At 30.1% G+C, this 27,620-nt stretch overlaps 3 protein-coding genes across 9 annotated transcripts; 2 read left to right on the top strand and 1 right to left on the bottom strand.

Moving 5' to 3' along the window:
* The first annotated feature begins 940 nt into the window (after nt 1-940).
* Nucleotides 941-26,424, top strand: LOC117209026 (ATP-binding cassette sub-family G member 4-like). Of its 4 annotated transcripts, none has more exons than XM_033450595.1 (12): nt 941-1,241; nt 21,439-21,622; nt 22,190-22,313; nt 22,656-22,801; nt 23,148-23,271; nt 23,452-23,566; nt 24,234-24,362; nt 24,470-24,591; nt 24,856-25,024; nt 25,118-25,374; nt 25,620-25,753; nt 25,991-26,424. In XM_033450595.1, exons 2-12 carry the CDS (start codon nt 21,501-21,503, stop codon nt 26,208-26,210), a joined length of 1,662 nt encoding a protein of 553 aa, XP_033306486.1. In that variant the 5' UTR covers nt 941-1,241; nt 21,439-21,500; the 3' UTR covers nt 26,211-26,424. The 4 variants fall into 4 exon arrangements, with proteins under 4 accessions (XP_033306486.1, XP_033306485.1, XP_033306488.1 ...); XM_033450594.1 differs by lacking the exon at nt 941-1,241 and adding an exon at nt 16,205-16,444; XM_033450597.1 differs by lacking the exon at nt 941-1,241 and adding an exon at nt 20,687-20,705.
* On the top strand, nt 10,465-13,339 carry LOC117209140. Its single transcript, XM_033450819.1, has 2 exons — nt 10,465-10,488; nt 12,305-13,339. Exons 1-2 carry the CDS (start codon nt 10,465-10,467, stop codon nt 12,860-12,862), a joined length of 582 nt encoding a protein of 193 aa, XP_033306710.1. The 3' UTR covers nt 12,863-13,339.
* Nucleotides 16,992-20,260, bottom strand: LOC117209041. 4 transcript variants are annotated; one of them, XR_004487833.1, is made up of 3 exons: nt 20,135-20,260; nt 19,064-19,807; nt 16,992-18,817 (listed from the first exon to the last, which is right to left on the bottom strand). XR_004487833.1 is itself a non-coding variant. In XM_033450625.1 (2 exons), the coding sequence occupies exon 2, from the start codon at nt 18,270-18,272 to the stop codon at nt 17,820-17,822; it is 453 nt and encodes a 150-aa protein (XP_033306516.1). In that variant the 5' UTR covers nt 18,273-18,817; nt 20,135-20,254; the 3' UTR covers nt 16,992-17,819. The 4 variants fall into 4 exon arrangements, 2 of the variants coding, with proteins under 2 accessions (XP_033306516.1, XP_033306515.1); XR_004487834.1 differs by having other exon boundaries at nt 19,064-19,866; nt 20,135-20,254; XM_033450625.1 differs by lacking the exon at nt 19,064-19,807 and having other exon boundaries at nt 20,135-20,254.
* Nucleotides 26,425-27,620: the final 1,196 nt, after the last annotated feature.

Here is a 27,620-nt window from a genome sequence, read left to right as displayed (position 1 = left end):
ATATAAATTCCGTTGTTTACTAGGTTTTATATTATAGATTTTATACTATAGTCATTGTATTAATTTATGTGAGAAAGAAGCAGGAGAAAACAGTTAAAACATCATGATCTCGTAAAAGTGGCATTATGATAAAATTATACAAATTAAAACATTTAATCCTATTAATTAATATATAAGAATGGATATTACCTTATGATTTGATCATAGATACAAAGAACAAAAAAATTATATTAATTGTGAAATACGTTTGTAGAAAATATATTTCAGGCATGTATAATATAAATAAAAAAATAATAAACAATAATAAAAAATTAATAAAATTTTCTCTGTCTCATAGAAAATGTTGAGCATTTCACGATCAAATTTTAGGGGCAGTGAATAGACAATTTGTATTAGTTTGACAGATTATTTAATTTTAATAGACATCTATATATGTCTTCTTTATAGTCTTCTACAGTATAGTTTTCTTTACATTTGTCGATTCCTCAATGAGGTTACAAGACATCCGATTACATATCTTTCCTTACAAACTACATCAACTGTCATTTCTTTACGTTGACTTAAACTACCTTATTCTATATACATTTACAATATACAAACTATACTCTCTCCGCTTTTCACAACTATATATTTTATTTCATATATATATAAATTTACTTTTAATTAATAAATAAATAATACAAAAACTTGGCTATTAAAAATTTTTAATAAAGTGAATAAATAATTTATACTAAATAATCAATAATTAATTAAAACGCAAATATTCATCTTCGTTTTCTATAAAACAAAGCGCTGGTAAAAAACAAGTATTGAGTAAACGAACATAAAGTACCTACTTGAGAATCGTTGCGTGAAATAGAAAAAGAGAGGGGGCGTGATAGACTCCTGATCGGCGGGCGAATATGTAGAGGGGAATAAAAACATGATAGGGGAAGGCAGTAAAGGGAGAACATGAGAGTCGATCAGCGGCATTCGGCGGTAGTAAGCAGTAAGCAAGCAGTACGCGCTTGCATTTTCATGTATGTGCTCTACGCTGTTGTAACGAATGTCCTATAATGGTTTTGTCTCTGACACATTTGTTTCGGTTCTTATAGTCATAAGTTTGTGTTATACCCGTCTTCTTAAACGCACGTGTTTCAAGCTGACCACCAAATTACACGTGAAATGAAACTGGTGTACTAAAGTTACTCAGTGAAAGCTGACAAGCAAGAAATTCGTGTATCTTTCATACTCTCATTCCTGTAAGTGCATATCTTTATTTTATTATCAGTTTTGTAAAGCATTTCTTATAAGATGACAATATATGATTTGAACCTGATAAAGCATGTCTTATATTGTTTTTCTCATTTAATCGATTATCACAGTTAACATGGTTGTTACGTATCTGATTTCTATTTTCTACAATACTGTATATTAACAAGCAATGTTCATACAATACCTGTATTTACATTGTGAAATATGAATTATTATGAAATACTTTTTATAATTTTGGAATTTTTATAGTTCACGTGCCATATTTAAGCCGATGTCATACATAATCTACAAATTAATAATCTTGTGGCGTACAAAAATTTCCTGATAAATTTTCAACGTTGTGTTCTTAAAGTGAAATCTAGATGAATTTGAAATATTATCGATATTGTTATTATTTGTTATTATCATTCTTATGTTAGACTTTCGCCTATTACAAGTTTAGATAAAAAGCGAATTATAAATATAAGTAAAAAGTATTAATATTATAAAAGTATACTATGAGTATAAAAGTATAATATTATAAAAGTAAATATATAAGTAACATTAAAATAATATTGGTAAAAGAGTATGATAAGTAAAAGAAAACAGTATAATACATAAACAGTGCTACATAATTGTAAATTATTACTTAAAATTATTAAAATAGCGTGTTGGAGATATAAAATGAAAAATTTATCTGTCCAGAAACTTTTATAAGAGTGTGCGTTATGTAAAGTTAGTGTTATTTGCATATTACTGGAACTTGAAAAAGTTAATAACTCGTTGACGATCATAATGATTATGTTTCATGTTTTACTAAACTTTTTACAATAAAATGATAAGTAGCACGGACTAAAATATGTTCAACGGTATGAGTGGCTTGGATAACATTGTCAGAGAAAAAGTGCGCAAATACAATATACAGTCAACTTTCGTATAACGCAGTATCATAGCATACTATGCTGCATAACGTACCGTATATGGAGTTTTGTCTTTGTTATGTATATACTTTTTGTATCTTGTTTGATTAATGGAAGAAGTGAGAAAGATTGACAATTATCTGGAAAGTAAAGGGAGCATTTATAAATATTTATTATATATATAAGGATATATTTGATTCATTTGACGTTTTATTTTTGCTATACATGTATGTTATTCATATCATTTATATTCTTCAATATTGTATTTTGTTTAAGAAAATGTTTATAAATATTTATTAGATAGGATAAGAGATATAAGGAAATACTTATTTGGTTTATTTGAAGGCAAAGACGATTGTATATCATGAGTTGAGATTCGGAACTTTCACTGTAAAATCTTATATAATAGTAGGTACTCAATTTGATAGTTCTTTCTCTTCCTCATAAGTACATACATATTCTTGTTTATTGTAAGAAAAGGAGCTATTATACAAGTTAGTAAATTTGAAAACTATTCATTTACGAAATTAATTCAGTATTTTCATTAGTTAAGAAAATTATTTTTATAGCTATATTAAATTGCTAGAAATATGCAGAAATATTGATATAGTTAAATACTGTTCAAAGCGAAACAAACTATTCATCAGAGGCTCGTAGAAGGCAAAGTGAGTCAAACTCTTCCTGACTTGTCGGTTTTGTCCTACTTCTTCGCACCTTTCGAGGAAGTTAGAAATTGCACGAAATCGTCTCGATCTCAGATTTCGAACGACGAAACTGCATCCAGCGCGTGCAGTGATCGACATATTCATTTTTGTCGTCATAGAAACTTTTCTTATATTAGTATACTTATACTTACTTGAAATTTAAAAATTCCTTAATTTACGTAGTCCATAAAATATAAGAGTATACATACATTGAATACAAGAATATGGAATAAAAAAATATAATTCCCATTTTAACCGTGGCCTTCACTTTTTAAGACAGATGCAAGGTAAAATAAATATTAGCATGACATGTTCCTCTCGAAAGCGAACATTTGTTTTAAATATTTTTTGTATCGTCCATAGTTTTCGAAATATTTATATGTTGCCAAATAAAACGGACATATTGTATGTACAGCTTCAATAAACCAAAACGTATTCATGCAAAGAACGACAAAGTAAAATTTGAAATATAATATTTATTGAAGAAATAGAAAAAAAATCCAAATTGAAAATCAAGTCAAACACGGTATTACAATCCAAATCAATGTAAGTATTCAAATCAAATCTGGTATTTCTTAAAATTGAAAAAAAAGAATAAAACTGACTTCTAAAGGAAACGAGAAGGGACTGAAGGCACTTAAAAATGGAAAATAATTTTTTCTTAAATATGTATATGAATTTAAATCTTTTGCAGTTGGCGCCAAATTCAACGTAAATAAATTATATAAATTTTCAATTACACGACGATCTATTTAATGGAATGTAATATTCTTAAAAGTTGTCGACTATTTTTAAAAGTTCTTGAAAGATCTCGCTCTGAAGCATGGAAAAATAATTAAAATATGAAAGAATCCTAAGAACAAAGAATTATTCACAGAATACTCATATTTATCCATACATTTGGACGCACAGCCAGTCGTACTTGCTAATAGAAGTCAAAACTTCTCTAGTGAAAATTGTATAACTACATGAAAGAACGTACATGTACTTTCATCGAGAATAAACATTTTCTTTGTTGATGTATGCATTAAGTATCGACATTTAACATGTAACTTCGTACGAAGTTAATTTGTCTGCTTTAAATTTAGCAACGACGGCAAGAAATTGAAATTTGCATATTTTAGAAAGGATTATTCTTCTCTTCCTAGTTGGTCTTCTCCCTTCTGTTTCTTTAAAGCCTGCTTTCTTATTATATTTAACATTTTTGAGTTTCTTAGCTTAATGTTTATGAACATATGGATTGGCTTTTAAAAAGCCCTTCATTAAGGGACCACAGGGGAAGCATACTCTATCGAGTGAAAAATCTCTTTTCTCTTTTATCCCTTTGAGGGAAAAATTAAACAAAAAATCGTTAAAATACTTCTACGGATTTTTAAAGGACAACTGTGTCAAAAAGAAATATTGCAACTTAACAAGAACGGTTATATTATTCATGTTCAAATTTAAATTCGCTCCTTTGGAGATTGAGTATGATAATATCCTGAATTATGTTCTACACACTTGTTTGGGTATCGTTTCTAAATTAAACCTAAGTTGAAATCTAACCCGGTCTAAGAGATATCAAAGAATTCATTAATATACAGGGTGGTTGGTAACTGGTGGTACAAGCGGAAAGGGGGTGATTCTACGTGAGAAAAGAAGTCGAAAATATAGAACACAAATTTAAAAAAAAATTTTTTTTTAATTTTTTTAAAAATCTACAGTGAGATCCGTTATAACGAGACGTGATAAAGTGCACGCGTACCGAGCGAAAATTCAAAGTCGATTTTCTCGAAAACAAAGCCTCAAACGAAAAATTTTTATTCTATATTTTCGACTTCTTTTTTCGCATAGAATCACTCCCTTTCCGATTTAATATTGCTTACTTTTTAAAATAATTGGCCAAACTTCTTTGTAAATTAACTTACATTTTTATTCTAGTAATTTTTTGAAATGAAGTTAACCTCACTTTTTATCTACAGGATGTTAAAAGATACAGGCGATATTAATAAAATGTGATTCTAATAAAATTGTTTCGTAACTTGAGAAATAAATCTTAAATGAAATTTTTCTACGTTAACCTTTCTTCATTATCCTGATGTTGTAAGAGAATAAAGAAATAGGTACCAAAGAATTTTTTTTTTATTTGCATGAATTTTACAATCAATTCTCATTGAGAATTATAAGTAAATATTTCTGGCGTATTACTATGGCGTGGTACTATGTCGTGTTTAATAAGTGTTTATCGTGTGTTTCATTCTAGTTGAATCTAGTGCTTAAATCTAAAGGGTAAAGGGTAATCTAAGGGTCCTTTTAACCTGCCGATCTGATCTTATTACTGAATTTGGATGTTTCTTCCTTGACTGTGGGAGGTACCAAAGAATAGCAAATCTTTAAGTTACAACGTAACTTTATTTGAGTCGACTTCTTCTAAGTAGATCTCGTATTTTTATGCAATTTCATATTTCTGTGAATAAAATTAAAGAAATGGAATCTACATAGAAACTTCTTTCATCCATTAACGATTGTAACCTCTTATTATATTTAATATTGCTTACTTTTTAAAATAATTGGCTACACTTCTTTGTAAATTAACTTACATTTTTATTCTAGTAATTTTTTGAAATGAAGTTAACCTCACTTTTTATCTACAGAATGTTAAAAGATATAGGCGATATTAATAAAATGTGATTCTAATAAAATTGTTTCGTAACTTGAGAAATAAATCTTAAATGAAAATTTTCTACGTTAACCTTTCTTCATTATCCTGATGTTTAGGAGAATAAAGAAATAGGTACCAAAGAATTTTTTTTTTATTTGCATGAATTTTACAATCAATTCTCATTGAGAATTATAAGTAAATATTTCTGGCGTATTACTATGGCGTGGTATTATGTAGTGTTTAATAAGTGTTTATCGTGTGTTTCATTCTAGTTGAATCTAGTGCTTAAATCTAAAGGGTAATGTTTACCCTGCGGATCTGATCCGTCGCGTCAAGTAATTGAGTAACTAGCAGGGTTTTTGTGGTTGTTAACTTATTACTGAATTTGGATGTTTTTTCTTTGACTGTGGGAGGTACCAAAGAATAGCAAATCTTTAAGTTACAATGTAACTTCATTTGAGTCGATTTCTTCTAAGTAGATTTCGTATTTTTATGCAATTTCATAATTCTGTGAATAAAATTAAAGAAATGGAACCTACATAAAAATTTCTTTCATCCATTAACGATTACAAAAGTACTTTGCTTTCAATATTTTATATATTTTTGTATACTTATTCGTATATACAATTTGCGGATTTTTAAAGCTTTAAATTTATTACAAATGCATAAAAATCCGCGCTCTTTTTAAAAACATCTCAAACAAGTCAGGTGATTGTTGAATCACGTATCAAAGTCGAAATTAATTAAAGAATATGTATTGATATTTATATGCCATAGCAATTTGCGTAAAATGACCGATTGAACTTTGTGCGTAGTGCACGCATGCTGTTACGATGTTATTAATCACTCGGTATTATCAGTGAAGAAGCATTTATAAGTGGCATACAATCTAAATGAATTCTGGAAAATCATATATTTTTCGTAATTGTCAAGCTTTATCGTGTCGATGACGTTTCCTACAAGAATATGTTGCAGAGATAAAATAATGGAAGTATGAAGTTTATTTCCTTGCTTGATAAAGTTAACAGAGAGATATTTATTCGAAGGAATAAAATATTAGTAGTTTGGTACAATTATTTACAATATCATTAAAGATTTATAAGCGTGAGTATTTCTAAAGGAATCTTCTGTTAAACAATTTGGTTACATAAATTGTATATGTATTTAAGCTACAAAAAAAGTGAAAGCACATTTTTCGTGAGTTATTGTAGCATTTTGGTATTTATGTATCTGGTGTCCTTGAAAACAGGATGACTGAAGCTTCTCTAAAAGAGAAACTAAGACCAATTTTGTTAGTATAGATACCTCGTATAGCTAAAACTTAAGAAAGTTAAGAAGCATATTTCGTAGCCAAAAACACTGACTTATACCTGACCTATAACTGACTTATACATTGATGATAACATTATACATTATTGCGTACTGTATGTGTTATATAAAATATTTTGGAATTTCATTCCCACTGAAACACGAATTTCAAATGAATCATTTGAAATAAATTTTCCCTATTGCTGCTTTCGTTGCTTTTTTTTATATAATAAATTTGAGTATCCATAAAAAGATATTTGAAGCTGCTTTTTTTAGTCTGGATTAGGTTTGAAGTATTTCTAAACTTAAAATTCCAATCTCTATATCACGTTATCTTTAACTTTCGATATCGTCCAATCATGTGACAAAGAGAAAGAGAATGCTTATCTTATAAAATAATTTATACTTTACATAAGTATATGACCAATGTATATTTTTTCAATATCAATTACAGTTTTTTTATCGACCGGTGAGAAAAATTACACGTACCTGTTTATGCTTACATAATACGATATCACTGGTTGCCAATTAATCAATCTCTCAATGAATAGTTAATGGAAACTTCAAAGGTTGTTTTTGAAACAATCATAGTTAACATCGTTGATGCTAAACTGATTGATAGCAACATGAATATTCATTTATTTCTAAATTGTACATTCTTTAATGAACCTTGACTCATGATCCATCCAAAATGAGGGAGATCGCGGTTTGTTTGTTGTTCGCCCTTCGTTTTAGATTTCTATGATAATTTTTCTTATAATATAGGCCATATGTAAATAAATAGGTCTTCTTATAATACACATTATATAATAAGTTAAAAAAAGGTCAGAGATAAATGGAAGATAAAAGTATGCACAGTGACGCAAAAATGCTTTTGAACATATATAGAACATTTTTATATATATTCATATACATACACTGTATATGTATTGTTTAATATATACGATATAAAATATTTTGAATTTTATTAATACTGTACTAAGATGAACGTTATATGTAATTATATTGGTGAAATTTGAAACCATTCTGAAAACGTAAAAGATACCTAGAAGTTACAAGATGTTTATTCCAAACTGTCAATAAACGTTCTTGCATGATATTAATTAATTGAATAATGGAATTAAATTTTACAAGTAAATTTAGAAATTATAAATTATCTAGTCGTTTTACGAAGTTTATAAAAGATCTACTTGTAACTTCTTAATTTATTAATATTAATAGTTAGTAAATTATTGCACAAGAGCTCTGATTGTTCATGCTATATATGTATACTTATATATGCAGAGGCGTTAACAAGTTCATAAATTCTTGTTAGATTTAATTATAACTCTCTAACGTAACGTATGTAAAATTAAAGTATCTAATGTATTTATTTCTATTTAAAATCTGAATTATCCAAAGTTACATGATTAATTATACGATTTATCGGCAAATTTGACATCCGCGTACAAAGTCCGAAGTAATACTATCAAACTTACTCATCGCATGATTATACACATATGTTTGTAGATATTCTATGTTAGTCATCTTTCTTTCTTTCGAGGAACGCGAGCAGGCAACTTTTGTTTTCTTACGTTGAATTGATCTTTGCTCTGCAATCATTATCTTTTCTATTAAGTTTGCACAAAATTTTGTCGCAGGAGTCATGTAAATAATCAATATGATGATCTAATAAACATTGCAATGTTGTTTTGCAATTACAAAGAAAGTCAGCACAAAGATAGGTACATTATTAGGTGGATAGCTTCAGAGTCTTCCTTAACGTTTTGATAACCCCAACGAAAGTACAATACATGTAATAAATATAACATTGTGTAAATCTTTGTAGAAAGCAATCATAAATAATGATCATTTCACAGCGCGGTCGATAAATTCTCGTAAGAAGGGAAACTGGGATGCCAATTCAAATTGTATAACGAAAACGTTCATACAAATTTGTTTCTTTACGTTACTTTTAAATGCTTTATATACGTTTTAAATTTGTAAATATATGATTATATTTTTTTATAGGTTATTGTTCGATGTAATGTAATTACAATTAGAAATAGCCATAATCGAAAAAAGAAAAATATATTAAAAATTGCATAATTGTAACTTTTTGATAAATGTAGTGTTAATATACGACTATCTATAAAGTTTTACATTTGGAGGTTAGAGTTTTATAGCTTCATGTATGACTCTTTATGACGTATATCGATACGTGTGTAAATAGAGTGACTTGTTTGCAATTTACATCATCGTTGATCACTGACATTAACTAAGAGCAATTTCTAAGAACATTCGAAACGTGTACACAGGTTATCAAGGAAACTGATTGACAAAGAAATCAATATGCAAGATAGATCGCTGTATATTGTTATCGTCTCAGGAATAATAAATGTGAACTTGAATTTATGCCATTCCACGTAAACAACGACCGGCTTGGATCTTTAACGATCTCTCCACTGGACTTTCATTGTTGATTCATTTTGTGCGATTAGATTTGCGATGTACTTCGACCAATCATTATAATTTATGGCTATTGTCTCGGAAATGCATCATTTGCATACAAATGATAAACTTTCTGTGCAGAAGGAGTTAATTTATTACTTTTATTGTTACATTTTCAATATGTTAAACTTATAGTAAAAAGTATCTACATTGTAATTGTAGGAAAATTTATAATCTTAAGATAACCTTTGTTAAACCTCTTTTCTCTCGTTTTCAATTATCAATTACTAACGATATAGGTTAGGTAATTTTACATTCTGATTGGCTAGCTTTTAAAATCATTAGAGCTCCAAGTAAAACAGATAAGTAGACGTTACCAGAGTTCAGCTTTAACTTCTGAAACAATGATTGTTGTTAATACTATAAACAAGATTAGAGTTATCGCCAGAAGAGATAAACCACTTTGTTCTCTTTGAGGAAGTTTGCTTAACGATCAAATGTTTCAATGTCGTCGATTCCTTCTTAACGATGTCATATGTATACGTGCATATGAAGCTTTCTTGTTCATCATGTATATATTTTGTATTATATTTATATGTATGTAAGTAATGATTGTTTATGGACAGTATGAAATACTATTATCAGACATAATACTATTATTAATACTATTATCAGACAAATACTATTATCAGAAATAAATCAATTTGAAAATAATTAATAAAGAGATAAAAACAAGATTAAAAAGATATACAACCGATATAAAGAAACGAATAAATTGTTTTAATCAATGTGCTTATTTTCTGCAATAAATTTAATGACTAATCGAAGTTCACGTATCGAACTTGTAATGGTCATTATTGGAATTTAAACTTCAATTATTTTTAATAAACACTTCTCAATAAGCTGTGTCTATTTTTATTATTTTTTTAAATGAATACGCGTCATAATGCAGAATATTCTGTTTTTCTGTCCTTTAGACCGACATTTGATCATTCAACGTGTGTTATTAACAATCCATAAATAACCGTTATTTTATCGAAATTAAAGGTTTTCTAACTTTGCTTTTTTTTCAAGAAAATTGTCTATTCCTTCAAAACCATTCCCTTTACTTACGATACTATAGACTTATTGCACATGAAATGTATCGACGAGGCGTTGCTTATAATTGTAAGGTAACCATAATACACTGTTGTTAATGTAATTAAATAATTCGCGGAAATTAAAAAATATGGTTGTGACAGAATCTTTGTCTGTATGTGTTAATCACGACTATATGATGCAATGCAAATGCCGGAATTTCTTGTACACTCGAACAGAATTGAGTGAGTCAGCTAAAACTGGATGCTGAAGTATTTGCAATAGTAATTCATGTTCATATCACTTATTTTATTCTTAGAGACAGTATTAGAATACTAAGTTTTATCACTTATTCCTGAATCACTTTGTAGTCATAGAACGATTAATCTAATCTAATCTGAGATCAACGTCGACTTTCCGTTTGGTTTTCGTTAAATCATGTCAAACTTCACTAGCAAATGTTCCGCGCGATTTAACCTATACTCGTAACAAAGATCAATTTGTGTTTAGGCAGAGTAGTTAATGGACTGCGGATTTTTATGCATTTAGGTAATATTTGAGGATAAAAAAACGTATAGAATGCGTCTAATATGCAGAATTATATAAAATTTCCAAAGTACTTGTTTAATAGCACTTGCTGTAATATTTGGTATCTAAACTTTTCTACATAAATTCCATTTCCTTACTTATCTTTATAAGAATATGAATTTCCATATATGTTCGCCGCCTTATTAATATTATTTAAAATGCTGACTGATCGATGAGCATTATCGTGATCCACGCATATTTAAATTGCTTTTTAATACAATTTTTAATATCTTTATAATACTTTTATAATTTTATCTTTGGAAATGAAATTAATTACAAGCAAAGTGAGTGGTAATGTATACAAAAAAACGTCACTCTTTCGATGATAAATATTAAATACTTGTGTGATAAAAACCGGTTATGTCTTTTATCGTGAGAATAATAAATTCAAGTAGATATCCGTGGTAACTTCCTGTGGCTTCCGGAAGTAGTCGTCTATTACTGGTCCTTGTGTTTTAGACCAAACTGTACGTAACAGCATATAAATGTGTTTTTTATTTGAAGATTTGCTATCTGACGTTTAAATAATCTATGTATGTGCGTATAACATATGTATATATAACTTATATGTTTATATAAACTGCAAGTTACATTCTTCAATTTAAAGTCACGTTTTCAAAAGCAGAGCTGTATATCCAAAATAATAAGAAACTGTTGCATATTTTATATATTAAAAAATGTTAATTTTTTAAATTATTACAATACGTTTGTTTTATTATTTCATTCTCTATTTCTGTTGAATATTATGAAATTAATCGGCTGCAGTATAATATATCTCTTCCGAAGCTAAAAACAAGTATGTTTACACTTGAGATTCAATTAGAAATTTGTTATCAAATGCAGTTGATTATCATGTTTGAAAGCATATAACAGGTTTCGAGAGGTGAGTTAAGTAGTAAAATTTTTTAGTGAAGGCAAGTTAAAAAGTATTATTTCTGCATGATATTAAAATACAAACTTTTTTGTCCAACTATTATAATGACATACATATACATATAAATATCCATTAATTTAGTTATATTTTAATGTTACTTTCAATAAAGAAAGCATGTTTCTCTTTTTGGGAAGTTCTTAGAATCGGGTGACCCATGTTAAATGCAAATTAAGTACCTTATATCTATAATAAATCATTGAATTCATTTAACACTAGGTATACGGGACCCGTCAATTTGACGGATTTCAAACTTCGAAATGAAGTAATTAATTTTATCCATTTTGCGTCGTAAATTAATCATTTCATCTAAAGAATTTATGCGCATAATTATTTTTTCCTAGGCTTTCTTATTTTTGAAATCTGTATGTAGTATACCTATCTCTACGAAACTCGTGAAATTGACGGGTTAGCTGATTTCATAAACGATCCGTTTTTCAAAGACAATGTGCAAAAGTTACAGTTATTGTAGACATTTCTGTATTTTCTTATTTTCACCAATCCCCCTTTTCTAGCAATCGCGAGTAGATCCAAGAGATATAGTAAGATAATGAACAAAATTGTCAACATCAATGAAGATTGTTCTGAGGATACCTCCAAAGAAGATCAGTATGAATTAGGCCAAAGCGAAGCTGACAGTGAAAGTTCTAAATACATTGAAAGTGGAGAGATAGAAGGATCTTCGGATAGTGAAGAGGAACATTTCTTGAAAGTGTGTTGTAACAAGAAAAGGATGCGCATTCTTTCTAGTTCTGACTCCGAGGATGAAAGGACGAGCATTCCAAGCACATCCCAAAATGTAATAGGTGAAACTGAAATTGCAATTGACGGGACACAGTGCATAAAACTGAAAGCAGGCGGATCTAGGGGTAGGACGCCCGTTCGTATGATATTCAAGGATATCGCAGGGCCTACTGGCTATGCTAAGAGAAATATTATGTCGGGTTGTGTAACTACTGCTTTCGAATTGATAACTGGCAGACACATAATGGAACACATAAAAGATTGCACTGTAACCGAGGCGCATTGAGTTTTGAAAAAAGACTGGACAATCACAGTTGCTGAGTTGCGTAATTTTCTAGGAATTCCATATGCCCGAGGCGCATATGAAGCGAGATCATTGAAAGCCTCCTAAAGATTACAAACAGATAAATTTGCGCTGATATCCGAAATACGGAACAGATTTATAAGTAATAGCCAGGCTTGTTACAAGCCATATGAAAATATCTTAATAGATGAACAATTATTTCTAACGAAAGCCCGATGCAGGTTTACGCAATATATACCGAATAAGCCTCATAAATTTGGCATTAAGTTTTGGTTAGCAGTTGACGTCCAAACAAAATATATTTCGAATGGTTTCCCTTATATGGGGAAATGTGAAACTCGATGCTCAAGGGGAAAAAGGACAAGATGACATTGTTTTCCACGAATTTATATAAATCAGAAAACTGCACGCTTACTGTGTATAAAAGTAAACCTAACGTAAAAGTCCTCCTTCTAAGCACCAACCATACAGGTATACAAGTAGAAGACAATTATAAACGTGTTCCAGAAACCATTGCTTTTTATAATAAAACAAAGTTTGGTGTGGACGTCATTGACCAGATGGCACGCAAATATGGTGTGAAAGCAGGGAGTTTCCGATGGTCCCTCCTTTCAATATTTTAGATTTGGCAGCGATAAACGCGTGGATATTATGTGAAGAATGCACTGGATCGAAAATATTCAGAAAGGAGTTCATATTTTGTCAAAGATCAGACGCTTCATTTCTGTCATCTTTAACGTCAGAAGTGCGAAAAAGTTGCCAAGTAGCCTATTGCAAAAAAAATAGAAGCAATAATTGTTGTATACAGGGTGGTTGGTAACTGGTGGTACAAACGGAAAGGGGGTGATTCTACACGAAAAAAGAAGTCGAAAATGTAGAATAAAAATTTTTCGTTCGAGGCTTTGTTTTCGAGAAAATCGATTTTGAATTTTCGCTCGGTACGCGTGCACTTTATCACGTCTCGTTATAACGGATCTCACTGTAGATTTTAAAAAAAATTAAAAAAAAAATTAAAAAAAATTTTATTCTATATTTTCGACTTGTTTTTTCGCGTACCACCAGTTACCAACCACCCTGTATATTGCAAAAAGATCGTATGCGGAAAATGCACAAACAAAATTCAGTATGTTTGTAAAAAACGTGCTCAACAAATATGATTACCCTATATCGTTAATATTATTGTTATCATTTCCGTGATAATTTTTCAAAGAAGACTTTTTACTTATTAACAATTTATTTAAACGTGGAGCCTAATATTGTTCAATTAAGACTTAATTTGAATAAATTGATTTTTTTAAAGAAAATGCGTATTTTCGTTTATCCGTCAATTTGACGGGTGCTCGTAGAGATAGGTATATAAGAAACGCCCGTAAACATAGTGCTAATCAAGCAGTTAATATAATTTTGAATTGTACTATAGTTCGTTTCGGAATCGATATTTTCCTATGACGCTCATCATTTTAGATAAAGTGACGATTCGATTAATTGTAAGATAGTTGTTTGGTGCTTTAATCATTATAAGGGTCTTTGATATTCTTAGGGTATTATTCAGCTTTTTTTCCATAGATCGAGAGCTACAGAGAGCAGATCCATAATATGAATTATAATCTTGGAATTCAGATATTTAATCCAAACTATCTTAACTGCGACCCAAAATCTCATGATATCTGTGCCTGTTGCGTGTTGATTTACACATTGTTTAAGAAATAGCAGAGATAATATATTTGGATGGCACTTGTATGATTATTTCACAAGTCATATAAATCATATAAGATTATTGTACAAGATGACCTGTTTTCATGATAATCATTCGTTTGGGTTTCAATCATCATTTTTTATACCCTCACTTTGTGTCTTGTACAATGATATTTTATTACAATATTTTACAATTTAAATTTGTCTTATGCAAAAAAATATCGCTTCTGCAGTTTACATAGAAAAAAGATTAAAAAAATGAGAAATAAAGAACAGAGAGAAAGAAAAGAATATGGGTGTGTACAAGGATCAGAGAGGGGATGAGGAAGTAGAAGGCATTGGGGATACAGTTAATTAATTCCAAGTAGGAGGGAATTCTTATGTTAAAATATTACATTTTTAAATTCAGAGCAGCAAGATGTGTGTAATAGACATTTCCTGGAATGAATAAAAGACTCCATGGATTGAGTCATATCACGTAATTTGAAGGATATTATTAGAATATTGTATACATCTTAGTTAGATATATAGACATGTTTTCGTTCCTAATTAAAACTATGGCGATCAATTAGTTTCGAGCATAACTTTCATGTCAATTAGCAAACTACTTAGTTTTTGTTACATTTGTCGAAAAATTTCTGAATTCCGAATATGTGTTGTAAAAATAAAAAAATAGAAGTTATAAATAATTATAGAAATACGTAAGTAGATAAACGAATATATACATGTATATATGCATATACGTATGTATGTGTGTATAGAGTCCTGGTCAAAAGTCTTAATACAGTTATAACATTTGTTTAACTGTAAACTGAAATAAAAAATTTGTTGTTAAAAGATATTACCGATTTTAAAAACCGCTAAAGGTATAAAGTAATTTCTATTTTATTTATATTTGATTTAGATATATATGCAACAACGATTACGTTATCCATTTACTTATTAAACAGCATACTAAATATATTGCAACGGAATATATCAATAAAATTTATCAACGCAATTTCAAAATGAAATTGGTAGACTAGAATATTGGAACAATGGTACATTGGAACAACAAATTCTTTGGACAATCTCTAGAACATGCAAAATGTTTGATTCCGATAGCTGAATCCCATACTGCATACCCTGTAACATATCCTATAAGATGCACAAAGAATTATCCCGATTGGTCCAGCCATCGTTCTGAAGTAATTGGTAAACATACATAAAAGAAAAAAGAAAAATACACGTCGAACATTGATACTTGCTTATTTTTCAAAGTCGGTATATAAAGGTTAACTATGTAATTATTAAAGCATGCAAAGGATTACTATTTAATTAGATATTTTATTTGACAGGGAAAATAAGGTAACAGTATATTAAAATTTATAAAATTTATGCTATAAAATATAAATTATAATATACTATAATATTTTAAGTTCAGAAATGTATATTAAGTACAAATGTTGTCATCGGTTATCATAATATTAAGATGGCGGTAAATTTCAAATTTTTTAATTGGAACGCTAGATATAGAAATAATTGATGATAAATATCTTTCTGTTTGTTTATGTTCCTTTCTGTATTGATCATATCCCATTTTTCTGACTGCAGTTTTATGGTGTTTGCTTGTCTATGTTCAACTAATCGGCGAGCAATTAGCTCGCTCAAAATACTCGACGATGGAAGTACTGATGCACGAGATGAGCAATGGCCAGGAGACGAATGCAGTCGACACGAAGGTTTACACTATGCCTAAGCAGACAGAGAAAAAGGTAGAAAATGCACATGTTGAGGATGGAACATGTTTCATGGAAAGCAACGCAGTGGATACCGTCGATATTATGTTCGAGAACATCAAGTATACCGTGTCACTGGGTTGTAAGAAAGGTTAGAATAGCCTCAGTGTTTCGATATTTCCTTGTTCCATTTTTGATTTATCTGTGTCACTTCCTTGACGTCATGTATTCTTGATTGGTGGAACATAGTGAAATCATAAATTGAAGTATTAAGAGGATACACAGATTGTTTTGGTTCCTTTAAAGCCGGAGATTCATTGGAAAGCTAAGTTTAATTATGCTATGATATTTTATGTTTAAAAATATTTGTTTCAATATATGTATATATGTATCCACCAAAAGCTAAACTGATAGCACAGCTAATAGTACAGTTTAGTTTAGTGGTGGAAACGATTTCACATATGTATATCTTTCGAAAAATATTGTTAATCGTAGTTGAAGAAACCTTCGATAACCGCAGACATAAACTTCTTGTTCTCTAATTGCATGGTCGTCATCTCCACCACGGGGGGAGGTTCCTCTTGACGCACCGTGAAGCTTCGATGGCTCGCCGCGATCGAGTAGCAGGGCCGGCGTGACATTTTGCCGGGCCGGTTCAAAAATTTTGCGGGGCCTGAATACACATTCAAATCCTACACTTAAATTTTACAATTTTGTTTACAAATGCTGTTACATATTATATATTTTTTATAAGATGAATATTAAATAATAATACAATCCAATAATAATATTAAATAATTTTTCTCGCTTTTTTCGACGCCAAATCTTTGATAACATCATCGATTGAATTTGCTACTTCATTTTCTATTAATAGAATAGCCAGAGATGAAAATCTCTCTTGGTTTATCGATGATCGCAGATAATGTTTTATTAGTTTCAATTGCGAGAAACTACATTCTGCTGAAACCACGGTTACCACGGAAACCACGGCGTCGTTAACATAATTTGTAATGCGATTAATAAATTTGGGTATGCTTCCGAGAGATGGTTCTTTACGATATAATTCATCGAATCTAAAGCCGAATAATTGGTTTGTGTTATTGACCGGAACATCTTAATTTCTTCCAATATTTCAGTTCCGTCGAAATCTTCTTCCAAATATAAATAAAGGTCTTGACAACACTTTAATAAATATTTATTATCTAAATTTCCAATCTCATTCATGTATAGAAAACCAGAAATATTTTGATGATCTGTATATAATTCGAATCTACTTTTAAAGGACACTAGCGCGTATTTATTATTTTTAAAAAGTAATGTACACGGAAGTATTCTTTGTCGTTGATTCATAATCGAATAATTTTTGTTTTTTACCCCTGTATGATGATTTGAAATATGGTGTTATGTCCATTTCCTTTGCAACTTCATATTTGCTGCGATCATTTGCTCTGCTAAATCTTTCATTTCTGTATTCCGCAAAGAATACGTTAAGACGTTAAAAAGAATACGTTTAATAATATTTCGTATCAAGTGATAAGACTGGCAATAAATTCAAATTCATTTATCTTGCGCACCATATACAAAATCTCAATTGTCAATTTATTGTTCAGGCGAACGTGAAATCGAATAGCCTTTACACTATCAAAACGACATTCCCACCTAGTTTCTGATAATGGTTTAGGCGTAACTTTTTCAACGTGTCTTTTTACAACATCCCAACGCGATGTCGATGCTGCAAATATCGTGTAAATCTTTTGTAAAACACCAAAAAAATGTAATGCTTGAGTTGATGATTTTGCTATATCTCCCAATAACAAATTCAAGTTGTGACTACCGCATGGTACGTAAAACGCTTTAGGATTTACACGTAATATATTTGCTTGTACTCCTTGATATATTCCCCTCATATCGGCACCGTTATCATATCCTTGTCTGCGACAGTCGGATATTTTTATTCCCAACTGATCCAGAATGAGCATGATAGTTTCAGATAGTCCTTTTCCTCTTGTATCGTGAACTATTTCAAATTTGATAAAATGTTCCTTGATTTCAACCTCCTCGTCTGTTATATTGACATAACGAAGAACAGCCGATAATATTGCTCTCCATGGCTATATAAATGGAATAATATTTTGCTCTTCTTATTGCATCGAAATTTCTGTTTTCTTCTTTTTGTGCTTCAATTTCCATATTTTCAATATCTTTTTCTTGATGAGTTTCACAATCGCTCGTTTTTCTATTGTTTTCATTTTCGTCCAATTTAGTTTCGTTGATGTATTCTTTATTTTCCTTCACAGGTGTATTCAACTCTTGATCTTCCTCTTCCAAAGGGATCTAATTCATTGCCGTATGTTTTTTACCTTCGTTTGGCTGTCTTGAATGACTAGTGGCTTCAATTACATACCTCAAGATGTTGTTTGTTTGCTGTTTCATATACTCGTCTCGCTACTTCTTCCGTTTCAGTTTTTCATCCCCACCTAAGTATTTCCGTCCACGATCTCTAGCCCTGCTAGCCATAGCGGTTCTTAAAAGAACATATTTCCGTGTATAAAATTTTGTCTGTTACAAAAGTGAATAAAATCGTGCGCCAAAAAACATTTACTGCAAGATAGAATGAACTATATATTTAATAATAACGAATACAAATTCTCAACTAGTTATATGTATTGGATTTCATTTGTATGACTGCCATAAGTTTTTTTGCGACGCGATTTCAGTTAGGGTTGATTTTAACTTAAAAAAGGGGAAATAATTGAAAAAAAGTACTTACCAGAAATCAAACGTTTTGAAAATGTATATGTCATAGTTTATACCACAATGTAACTTTGAAAATATTCGTCGTCTTAAATTTACCAAAACGTAACGATCACAATCCTTGCTACGTGTCGTGAGATTGACTAATGCTCAGTATCGAAGCAATGCAATAGCCTGATGCGTTTTTGTGTAAAACATATGAACCGCAACACGGCGACTGACACACAACCACTAATAAATGTCAGGCGTTACTATGCCCAATTTCTATGCAAGTTCGTAGGAGCTGCGACTCGTCGACAGACTTCCAAAAATTGGGGAGCGTTATCTCTATTTCTTTAAGCAGTTTTTTAAACAAATCCAAGTAATTTTTTTTCCAATCCATAATTCGCTTTTAAGGGGCAAAAGATTCAATGAAAGTACAAAATTTGTAATCATGTATGACTTTTGCAAAAAACTATTGATGTAGTTTAATTTCTCTAAAAAGTACATTTCTCTGAAAGCGCCTAGATTTTTTTATCTAAAGTAGTTTCCAGGATATGAGGACTTTATGGAGTTACACTGAACTTTGATAATTTTCGTCACTCCATTAAACTGAATCATTGCTACTAAAAAAATGTCTTGCATCTTAATGGTATCATTATTCTGTAAAAAGTTAATCAAAATCGGTGTTTTTTAATTGGGTAATTTTCGTAGACCGCGGGACCTCTCAAAACGTGGGGCCGTGTTCCGACGAACGCGCTGAACCTGCTTTGCGCCGGCCCTGTCGAGTAGTGTAATATGATCCAATATCATATATCGCTCAGGCGATGTATGTAGGTACTAATTCAGCAGTGAAACTGTTTTATTTTTGACTTTTTTAAAATCAAACTTTTACTAACATATTTATGACATCTTTCTGATTAAAACGAGACCAAACACATGAATTATATTTACGTATTAATATGGTTATCATTTATTAAATAAGTAAATATGCTCCAAATTCGAAAATATCGTGTTTGATGTCATTTTAATCAGAAAAATGTAACAAACATATTGGTAGAAGCTTCCTTGATCAGCAATCAACGGTAAGAAAGTTTTTATACGTTACCAAACACTTCAAACTCTCAGTCCCTTTTTCTCTTTCACTCGTGTTGTCCTTTTCTACGTTCCGCCCGTCTAAGATCTCAGTTTTCTGGAATAGAATCATTTCTGCTCCTCCATAATTGCAGAACCTGGGTCCCGAAATTCTGGTAATTATTGAAGGTTTCCATAACATAGCATAGCTTAAGCCCTGTTTCCACTGAAGCAACACCAAGAAAGTTTTTATTGCTGTTGCATGTTTCTTAAAAAAGTCGCCGCTTGTTGCCTGTTTCGTAGCAACAAAATAAACGTATAAGTGTATTCAATATATAAGTGTTGTTAACAACAAATAACCTTTAAATCGAAGTAAGACCCGAAGGCTCCTCAGACTATGTTGTTTTAACATGGATAAAATATATCTATAAGCATTGCTTGTAAATATTTTGGAACATGCAGCAGCGTAAAATGGCAAAAGGTTCCTCTTTGCTTCAGTGGAAACATAACTTAGTTTTCTGGTGAATACCCGGTATTATCTTCACACTCGTATTTCTAGTTCTTACATATAAACACGCAATGATCGAGCCACTGGCCACCATCTAGTAAGATAATCATCTTCTAATTCTGAGAGTAAATTGATATCTCACATTTCTGTCAATAGTCGATCATCTTACCTCCTCTTAGGTCTTTCCCAATCTCTATTTTGATGATAATGCTATGACCTTATTACTTGTTTGTATTGAATAATCAACAAGACATTCAACGTTTAATGATATAGGGTCGCACATGCCAAGTGACATGCATATTTAACTAGAGAAAAACTACGCGTATGTGAACTTTGTCACATTCATCTTTATAGAGATACACATAGAAATCAGTGCGCTGACAGATCTTTTTATTTGTACAGTATGCAAATATGTAACTCGTTGTTTATAGTTAATAACCAATATAGTAGTATTGCATTAATTAATCGGAAAGTCCTTAAAGTCCGCATAATTGAGATTCTTAAAAATTTACAAAGTCTGTAAAAATCCTTAAAAGAATACAATAAAAATTTTCAGAAAATGTAAATTAGATCGATTTTTCGAAATTGGAAAAATAACCTTCGCAAATAATCGCTTAATGTCAATCGTTGATAATCATATTTTATAGAATTAGTATTGTAATATTATGAATATTAAAAAATTTAATAAAAATATAGTTCAAGAAAATATATTTCTTGACTCTTATAAACAACAGCATCTCTTAATATTAATAACAAACGATCGTATCCTATATTCACAATATATCTATATCCATACATATGTGATCACTTTAATCACACACATATTGCAGGCCAAAAGGAGATATTACACGGAATCAATGGAAGACTTCCAGCGAAACATTTAATCGCCTTAATGGGCCCATCCGGAGCAGGGAAGTCGACCTTGCTGGATATCCTGTCGGGATTCAGGACGACTGGCATGGATGGAAACATTTACATCAACGGTCATGTCCGACACTTGAATTCTTTTCGAAAGTAAGCATTGTGTCGTCCGAAATCATGAATATGCTAATACAACGCTCTACGTGACCGAAGACTAGATTATCTTAAATACCATTATGGTAATTAATGCATTCGTTTAAAAATCGTCTGGTATATAGTAACTATAACAATGCATAAAACGTATACGTATATAAATTGAGATTACGTTTTTCGTTATAATAATTCTTTTGAAATTATTCTCACTTTCTTCTTACTTTTAAATCCTTTTATACATCTAGAAGCCTATTTCTTTAAATTATTTTTTAACTATTTAAAATTTGTTTACTATTCCCTAATATTTCATAAAATAAATTGTCATTACTTTTCCTTATTTTTATTATATTCTATTATATTTCCGTTATATTTACAAATAGAAGATTCATAATCATTCAGAAGTATTTTGTACATTTGTCACTAATCAGATATTTGTCACACGTGGAAGTCGGGAATAGACAGTAGGTAATGAATTCAAACGATGTGGCTTGTAATTAAATTCTATGCTCGTATTATGTATTCTTATCTTTGACTGCTGTTTTGTTATGTTTCATGCGATCGCCATAGATGTAGCACATACATCACGCAAGATGACCGTTTAGAAGCTCTGTTGACAGTCGCTGAGAACATGACTGTCGCAGCTGACCTCAAGCTGCCCACTAGTACCCCTAGATACGAGAAGGAAACGATAGTACGTATGTAGATGCTTATACTCGAGGTCAATTGCTAAAATTTCTTAAATATTTGTATCATTGGCAAATTTCCTTATGGAAATATAACAAGAAGCTTCTAGTATACATTTGATCGATTATTCATTCAAATTATAGTAGTATACTTATTTGGAAAAAATTGGTGATTTTTATATCGAGTCCTGGCTTTTTAAACTTTAACTGTTTTTATATCTATAGTATCTAAGAAGTTTTCTTATAAGCATATAATATGAGCTAATGAATTTTTACTATAATGTTATGAATACATCTTCATAAAGTCATGCAATAACAGTTATGTATTTAAGTAATATATTATATTTTAGATTAAAGACATCCTGAATACCTTGGGTCTATATGAGCATATGAATACTCTAACGGAAAAATTAAGTGGCGGGCAAAGAAAGAGGCTATCCATCGCTTTGGAGTTGGTTAATAATCCGACTGTTATGTTTCTCGATGAACCGACTACGTAAGTATATGTATTTGTAGGAAATTTGAATATGCGAATGTACTGAATGCATGTAATATGCAAAAATATATAAAATATTCAAAACAAACGCTTGCAGCAACATGTCATTTGTAAAATTTCAAAATCAAAACCTTACTTTGTTAAATTCTGTTTATAATAATATACTATAACGCTTCTACAAGCAATTCAAATATTTACAGCATTATGATAAATTGTTATTTGGTCCTTAATGAGTTAAATCAAATCTCTGTTTAAATTTCACTTATATAATTGCATAAACATATGCAATCTAATGATAATAATATATAGAGATAACAGTAGTCATATAGTATGGTGAACGTTTCAGGGGTCTGGACAGTTCATCGTGTATGCATGTGGTAAATTTGTTGAAATTGCTCGCACGGCAAGGAAGGACGATCGTCTGCACGATACATCAACCTAGCGCCTCGCTCTTTCAGTTGTTTGATCTGGTACGAGGTACTTTTTGCCGTAGGTTTTTTTTTGTACAATTTATTCGTTGCCTGTGTTGAATCACAGTTTGAATGTCTGCATTTTGATCGTATCTCTTATGTTTCATTCAAGATGTAGACTTTTATGTTTTGTATGCCTGGCTGTCGACTTCATTTTTATTTTCGTATTTATGATCGCAGGTTTATGTACTGGCGAATGGAGAATGTTTATTTCATGGTGCAACCACCCAGTTGGTTTCCTATTTGGAAAACGTTAAACTGCCATGTCCTGTATACTACAATCCAGCTGATTACGGTATGAACGACGTATAGTTGGATAGAGAGATATAGCGAGATTGTAAATCAGTCGGACCAAAAATAACAAATGTTCAGATTGTCGAAACGTTCGTTTAAGATATTTATGGAAGACTAATATAGATAGGCAGTTACAAAGCGGTACACTGGTTCCCAGTATGGTCTCACATAGACCAACAATTCTTGTTACGTTTTATTAGAATTTATATTAGATCGTCCAAAAAGTTTCTTTCGTTTTATAAGGAAATAATGGACGCACAACATTTTCCGTTTTATATTATTTTATCGAATTACGTATGTTCCATTTTGTTCTATCAAAATAAAGATCACAACGTTCGACAGATTAGGTTTCATGTTTGTATAAAGATGCGTCGTTGTAAAAGACGTATCTGTAAAAGAAAGACACTTTTCGGACAACCTAATATCATGTATATTCGTACTGTCGCAATTGCCTAGACTGTAAGTTTCTGTCACACACACACATTTGTATTTTTTTATGCAAATAATTTTTTTATTTATTTAATCAGATATAGTGTTTAATTTTCTGATATAAAATATTACATTTTGGGTGTTTTTTGAAAATTGTTTTCGCGCTAAATGAAAATGTTTCATTTTTCGAAAATTAGATATTTTGACCAATATACTTCATTTATTGCTTTTTATTTTAGTAATTGAGTTGGCTTGCGGTGAATATGGAGATGACAAAATAGCGATGTTAATATCGGGCTCAAAGAACGGCAAGAGTACGCAATGGTTCCAAAATGCTGATAGTCTTGTAACTGCAAATAATTTGAGAGGTATATCTATTACGAGTTAAATTTGCATTATTTTAATAAGATTATATATAAATTAAATCAAAGCCGAGAATGATTTTTTTAATGACATTCATTTCTTCATTTTGCAGCGTTGCATCCGATTAAGAAGCATGTGAATTTAAATGGAAAAAGTAGTCTTCATGCGACTTCTTTAATACATCAGATTAAAATTCTGATTGAAAGAGGTTTTATAAAGTCTAAAAGAGATACTGTAAGTATTATAAAAGTGCAAAATCTATAAAATTATCAATTTAAACAATTATTAATTATGCATTAATTAATATAATTTGTTAGGATGTGATGTTTATTTCTGAGTATCCTTAGTAATCTACAAGTAGTAGTAATTAATATTTCATTATGTAGTCATATAATCTCTCTCTTTATGATGAATGATTTTTCATAAGCTTATACTGAATGAAATATCATAGATGAATAAATACTATTCTTCGAATAAATTGATATCTTTCTATTACAGACATTAACATATTTACGAATCATAGTCAATATAGCCGTTGGTTTAATGCTTGGTATGGTCTTCGTTGGAGCTGGAACCGACGGTGCCAGAGTGTTAGATAATTATAATCTTTTGTTTTCCATTCTTATACATCATTTGATGACCACAATGATGCTTACCGTAGTTACTTGTATGTAAAACTGTCCATAATTTAGCGATTAATTGTTATAATTTTTGATAATTTTTAAATATGATTTTTAATAGGGTTTTAATATTTTTTCAGTTCCTATGCAAATGAGCATTCTATTAAAAGAACATTTCAATAGATGGTACAGTTTAAAAGCATTTTATACGGCCATTACTGTCATCGAATTACCGATTTCGATAATATGTTGTCTACTTTTTACGGTGATAACGTATTTGTTCACGTGTCAACCATTAGAAATGTCACGATTTTTCATGTTTTTCGCGATTAGCTTGTTAGTCGTTCTAATATCACAGGGAGCTGGTCTCATGATTGGGGCAGTGTGCAATGTAATTGTAAGTATATCATAATAATTATAATTAAATTGCCGATTTTTATGTATTTATAGAAAATAATATACAAAAATATGTAATATACCCAAAGCATAAAGTGCTGTAAAACAATATTTATTTCTTTTTTCTATCTATTATATTCATAGTTATATTCATAGTCGTATAATTCACAATATGAATTTGCCATTCATGGTACCAATGACATTTCATAATTAGAAGATATTTAACATATTTCCTTAAAATCTTAGAATGGAACATTCGTGGGACCAACTTTGACCGTGCCATTGATGATGTTCGCTGGGTTTGGTGTTACATTACGTGATATACCAAATTATCTTAAGTGGGGTACATATATAAGTTTCTTGCGATATGGTTTGGAAGGGTAATATTCCTTTTTTTATATTTTTAAATATGTCACAAATTTTAAAGATAACAAAAGTAATGCAGCCTTGTTCCAATTGTCTAAAACATTACTTTTGCATTATTGTATATTAATATTTTATTAAAATCTTTTAACATAAAAGTTTTTTTTTATGAAATAATTGGAAAAAATTAGCTTTCTATAAAAATATTAATTTATTCCATAATGTTTAAATTAATTTTCTTTGTGAATTTACAGATATATCGGTGCAATTTATGGATTCGATAGACCAGTGTTATTCTGCGAAAGTAACGAAAATTTGTACTGCCATTACAGATATCCAGCAAAATTCCTTTCTGATATTGCGATGGAAGGTAATCAGTTTTGGAATGATATTGTGGCGCTTATAATAATACTTATACTAACGCGATGTGCCGCGTATTTTCTTCTTAAGTGGAAGATCATGTCTGTACGATAAACCGATTAAGTTCAAAGTGATCTTCGAACTTGTTGTTTCGATTTTGTTTCGTATCGTAAGCGATAAACGATCGCTATTTAGCTGTATAGAACGTTATATGCAAGGTAATCGAAGAATGTATTTATACTATTGCTGTAGTTTTGCAAATACTTTTTGCTCAATACAGGGTAATTTTTATAGAGATATAAAATTGGTTCTTAAGTAATTTTGATACGGTTTCTAAAAAACAAATACATTTATATGGTGGTTATGAATTCTTGAAAAATGTGTATAATTCTGACTAAGCCAAAGACATTATTTTTATTAAACTGGTTTAATTAACGGTTTAATTAATCTCGTTTAATTAATGATCTGGTGATATCTCTAATTTGTAAATACCAGATTTTCTTTTTTTAAACGAGAATGATGTCGGCGATATCTACTCGTTCGTAATAACATAATACAATTTAGGATTATTCTGGAATCAATTTTAACTTATTCGTTATTTTTATTTCTCATATTCAATAATGATAAGAATTTTAGACATTTGAATGTCTAAATTGTAAATTAATCTTTCGTGGTCGAATTACGTTACGATAGAATAATTTTTTTCAATAACCTTAATAATTCCATCACTAAAGATTAATAGACGAGAAGAAACGCGCTGTTATATTGTAAATTAAGTATATATTTAAGCTGATATATTTTTCCGAAACGATATTTTCGGAAGTTGAACGTGATATTTTAAAATTGCTCAACGAATGTCAATTATCAATGCAAGTATATTTTTTTACATATCAGTTTACGAAATAAAATGAGAAATTTGGCTCTCCAATTGTACGTACGCAAACTTTTATTTTATAAGTATATTTTATATGTTCATATTTCTATAATTTATAATGTGAGAAACTTTTTAACTTCTCCTACTTGAAATTGTTCATGATACAACTAATTGTACATCTATACAATTAGTTATACAATTGAATACTGCTCATACTTCTGTATAAAATGATATTGTTAAGTTCATTATTCTGTAACATGTGATGTTAGAAATTTCTTGCCCTTTTTGTACTTGAAATTATCAATTGTACATGTAAAGTATTTTTATACAATTATTTTATTAATATATTTATATTTGGTGGGACGAAGAAATTGCAGTTAATCAATTGCAACTTTGAAACAATCCTATTCAAAGCATTCTTGTTTCCATCGTCAGTGAGCTACGTTATGTGAGTATTTGCGGAAATACTTTGGACTTATGATTACGATTAAAGGAACAGTAAAACATTTGAAAAATATTTCTAAAAGAGTACGTTTATTAAACTTATGATAACCTTTCGATAATCCTCAGATATAGTACTTCTACGAATGAATATTTCTTGAACGAGTATAAAAGTGTTCGATATTTGCAATATGAACATACATAGATAA

This window comes from Bombus bifarius, unplaced genomic scaffold (assembly GCF_011952205.1).
Source record: "Bombus bifarius isolate JDL3187 unplaced genomic scaffold, Bbif_JDL3187 scf7180000008165, whole genome shotgun sequence".
Lineage (NCBI taxonomy): Eukaryota > Metazoa > Arthropoda > Insecta > Hymenoptera > Apidae > Bombus > Bombus bifarius.
Note: the sequence above shows the minus strand (reverse complement) of the source record. Positions and strands in the feature narration are given on the sequence as shown.

Excerpts from the sequence above, each read along its gene's own strand:
- LOC117209041 (XM_033450625.1), bottom strand. The coding sequence starts at position 18,272 with ATGCTCATTCTGGATCAGTTGGGAATAAAAATATCCGACTGTCGCAGA.
- LOC117209140 (XM_033450819.1), top strand. The coding sequence starts at position 10,465 with ATGGTTGTGACAGAATCTTTGTCT. Across the intron at positions 10,489-12,304 it reads TTGTGACAGAATCTTTGTCT|ACATTTCTGTATTTTCTTAT; the intron begins GTATGTGTTAAT and ends CAGTTATTGTAG.
- LOC117209026 (XM_033450594.1), top strand. The coding sequence starts at position 16,237 with ATGGAAGTACTGATGCACGAGATGAGCAATGGCCAGGAGACGAATGCA. Across the intron at positions 22,314-22,655 it reads GATACGAGAAGGAAACGATA|ATTAAAGACATCCTGAATAC; the intron begins GTACGTATGTAG and ends ATTATATTTTAG. Across the intron at positions 25,754-25,990 it reads TTGCGATATGGTTTGGAAGG|ATATATCGGTGCAATTTATG; the intron begins GTAATATTCCTT and ends GTGAATTTACAG.